This window comes from Halichoerus grypus, chromosome 5 (assembly GCF_964656455.1).
Source record: "Halichoerus grypus chromosome 5, mHalGry1.hap1.1, whole genome shotgun sequence".
NCBI classification, from domain to species: Eukaryota; Metazoa; Chordata; class Mammalia; order Carnivora; family Phocidae; genus Halichoerus; species Halichoerus grypus.
Window position 1 is genome coordinate 95,759,486 of NC_135716.1, and position 3,859 is coordinate 95,763,344.

Sequence of the window (3,859 nt, forward strand, 5' to 3'; positions counted from 1 at the left end):
TGGACACGGGGGCCAAGAGTCAACACTTCCACTTCCTTAATGCAACCTTGAGAAAGTTACACTCACTCACTGATCCTTGGATTTCTCATGAGCAAAACAAAGACCTTGACCCTTTGCCCCGCAGTTCCACACTTGCCGAATGGCTTCCTGAAGCACTCGGTCTACACGGGCCACGGGCTCAGCCCCAGCACTCCTGCTCTGTTTTCAGTTCCTCTTTGCTCTCCACACTCTAGCCACACCAGCCTCCTCCTTCTTCCTCCCACCAGTCCCTCCCCAGCTTACAGCGTTTGCACTTGCAGCTCCTCCTGCCTGGGAAGCCCTGGCCCAGATCTTCACAGGGCTGGCTCAGTCTTGTCATTCAGACTTCAGGTCAAGTGTCATTGCCCCTAAAGACCTTTCTGGACATCCTTGCCAAAGTAGCACCATCCATCCATCACCACCACCCTGTTCACTGTCTTCACAGCACACCACCGGGTCACCACACTGCCCGGTGTACCTGTGGCAAACCTAGCTCATGGCTACTCTCTTGCCATAATTAGTAAGCTCACTCTCAGAAGTGTCACTCTCTGACTGCTAAATTATATGGTAACCGTCCTTATTACCATTGGTTTTTTTTTGAGTGTAGTTGCTTCTCATCTGTCCGGATTTGAGAGAGTAAGTTCCAAGGAATGAGGAGCCTTGTGTGAAGGGTTTAATGCAAAATCTCTGGACCCTTTGGAAGTGCCTGGCACATTTATAGCTATTGATTGAGTGAAATGATTTAGAATGATTTAGAATTCTATAATGCCAGAGATCTGGAAGGTCAGAGGTTGGCTCTTTAAAGATGGGTGGGTGGTTTCTTATTCAGCTGGCATGGTTTGGATGGAACCCCTCCTTTATACATCCTTTTCTATTGCTGTTTGATGAAATGCTCCAGAAGAGAGGAGACATACCCAGGATAATAACTGCCCTTTGAGTATGTCCTAAATCGAGGCAACAAGGCATTAAATGGAGCAAAATTTTGTTTGTGTATTTGCTCCTGAGGATTTGCAGCCTGGTACATGCCGGGGTAAAGCATCATGTCCTGTTTGTCAGAAAAAGATAAACATGTTAGAAGGTGATATATATATATACATATAAAGCCTCTAATTAAAGAAAACAAACTCATCCTCTTTCTCTTCTTGTATCAGCTATAGTTTCACCACCCCAGCTATAGATATAAGGCTACAGTTGGGAGAAATCCAAGATAAGTGTGGGGTTCAGCTATCTAAAGGCACATAAGCTGGGGCTGTAGAAAGAGATCTGCAGGAGTTAAAGGACCAAGGTGACTTGCTGCACCTGCTGCCCCCACCATCCCACTCAGAGATTTTTTTAGAGCCAGTACCCCTCTCTTTGAGCTCCACTGTCAGAAAAATATCCAACAACAGATTAGGATCCTATATTGAAGACTTTTAGACTTGAAATCCAATCACACAAAAGGGTTCAAAAGTAGCAATTTGTTTTTTAAGTGGCAAGATAATAGAAACAAAGCTTTGGTACTTAATGTTAGCTGCGTCAGCCCTGAAGCCCGGTCTTGATACCATTTCTTTGAAGAATTGTTTTCCACGCTCCCGGGGCTCTCACACACATTTGAGATGCTAACACCCAAGCTTTTCAGATAGACTTATTCATAGCATTTGTCTAAATATTTTTCTTGAATTTCAGGGCACAATTTTCGGTAACTTTCCGATCTCCCCGCTTTGCTTCCCGAGGCAAATACATGCAGCAACGTGGAGCACACTAAAATCTAAGCACACTCAAGCCATTTCTAACCTTGTTGATTTCCTTAAACCTCTCAGCTGTTCTGGCACCAAAAGTATATCCTTTTCTACTGGTCGGGATCTTAGAGAGGTTGTATGCCAATCCGTATACCTTCAGGTAGTATATTAAAAAAAAAAGAAAGAAAGAAAATACACAGAGAATATTATAGTCATCAAAACAGAGTGAACTCAAAACATTCTTATCTGAATCTTCTGTAGAAGTTGCTTTCTTTTTTGACTCCTCCGAGTGAAGACCATAGAAACAATTATATAAGCAAGGCAGGTGTACCAGTCTGCAAAGAAATGTGGCTGGCTAGGTAGAGTAAATGACATTCTGGTGCATTCCAGTGAGTCCAGTCCTGTAAGCCCCACAGAGCTGAATTTGCCGTAATCCCACCCTCAGTCTGATGACATTTCATAAACTGATCTAGCAGCACAGCAACATTCTCAGTTTGGACTAATGGGAGGCATTGGTTTGGAGGCTTTTGAAGGTGGGAATGGAGTGGGGACAATATAGAGGACTATATGAAGAAAGGCTTGCGTTTGTTGGGTGTTGGAAGTGGGGAGCAAGGGTCCTTTAATTTCCTACATTGGATCTGACAGCTGGCTGCAGAGGACCAGGGCACCTTCTCATGTTGTCACCCCAAAGATCACAAATTCCATCGAATTTTTCTTCCATGGAACCTGGGTATTCGCAGATAGTCAGGGAACTGAGACCCACCCAAGGGAAGGTGTATACTCACATCTTCTGCAATGTAACATCCTGGCCCTCTGTGGGGCGCTCCTCGAAGAGGAAGAAACTTGTTCCCCAACAAGTTTGGGGGGTGGTGGTGAGGAAAGAGCTTCCTCTGTTGACGTGTACCAAAGGGGTAGTTAACCAGCAACTCTGAAGATCAAGAAAGAGCAGAAACTCCACATGAGGAAGGCCCCTGGGTCCAAGTGAGCGCTCTCGGGGCGCGTGGGCTGTGGGTAGGCCGAGACGGGACTGGGGCCCAATCGAGAACAAAAACCAGACCGAACCCCGTGGAGGGGACGGACTGCATCCCCCCGCCCGCCAGCCTCCCCACTCTTCCTCCTGCCCTCTACCCTTGATTCCTCTATCCCAGCCCAGCGCACCCGCTTTGCCGAAACACATCGCGCTGGTGGCCGGGCAAGCATTTGTGTACCGCGTTGCTAAGGGAACGCAGGGGGACGCAAGGGGTGTGGCTCCGCGCGCGCCTGCGCACTGGGGCGGGACTCCCGCACCCCTTGGTCCCGGGCGGAGAGCAGGGTGAACTCTGTGGCTGGGTGCAGGTGGGGGGTTTGCTGGACCAGCGGCTACAGCAGCTGCGCGGGTGAGGGATTGAGCAGAAGGGCTTTGGAAGCTGGGCCACTGGGAATGAGCTGCTGAAGAGGGAGGGACGCTGGGTTCAGAATGCCCCGAAATCTGGACTGCCAGGATCAGGGACCTAGGAAAACGCAGCCCCTGCAGTGATGGCGGGTGGCGTGGGCTCCAGGACAACGCCTACAGCAGGGGAATTGGGGACTAAATGGAGCTTAGCCTAGACAGTTCCCTATTAGGCCCCTCTTAGACCCATTTTTCTGCAGGGTGCCCCCTCCTGCCTCTAAACGTGGCACGCACGAGGCTTTCCTTTCTTTCTTTCTTTTTTTTTTTTTTTTGAAGATTTTATTTGACAGACACACAGAGAGAACACAACTAGGGGGAGCAGCAGGGAGAGGGAGAAGCAGGCTCACCGAGCAGGGAGCCCGATGCGGGGCTCAATCCCAGCACCCTGGGATCATGACTTCAGCCGAACACCTAACGACTGAGCCATCCAGGCGCTCCACGCACGAGGTTTTAAAAGGGTTGGAAATCTTGAGTGGAGCAGGGACTGCAGAGGAATCACAGAAGTGCTTAATAGTTGTAAAATCTTGGGCAGTCACTTAAAGGTTTAAGTCCCAGTTTCCTAATCTCCAAATTGGGAATAATAATTCCTCTTTATTGGGTAACGGCAGGATTGAGAGAACGGGATGAAAGCAATCAGGCCCTGGTACTTGGCAGGTGGTAGTTGCAAGAGGTTATTATTAAGATGGTACCCAGT

At 48.5% G+C, this 3,859-nt stretch overlaps 1 protein-coding gene across 1 annotated transcript; it reads right to left on the reverse strand.

Annotated features, from left to right (window-relative positions):
* Nucleotides 1–81: 81 nt before the first annotated feature.
* CIMAP3 (ciliary microtubule associated protein 3) lies at nt 82–2,973 on the reverse strand. The gene is made up of 4 exons (XM_078071711.1): nt 2,895–2,973; nt 2,522–2,664; nt 1,792–1,890; nt 82–1,063 (listed from the first exon to the last, which is right to left on the reverse strand). The coding sequence occupies exons 1-4, from the start codon at nt 2,911–2,913 to the stop codon at nt 890–892; spliced, it is 435 nt and encodes a 144-aa protein (XP_077927837.1). The 5' UTR covers nt 2,914–2,973; the 3' UTR covers nt 82–889.
* Nucleotides 2,974–3,859: the final 886 nt, after the last annotated feature.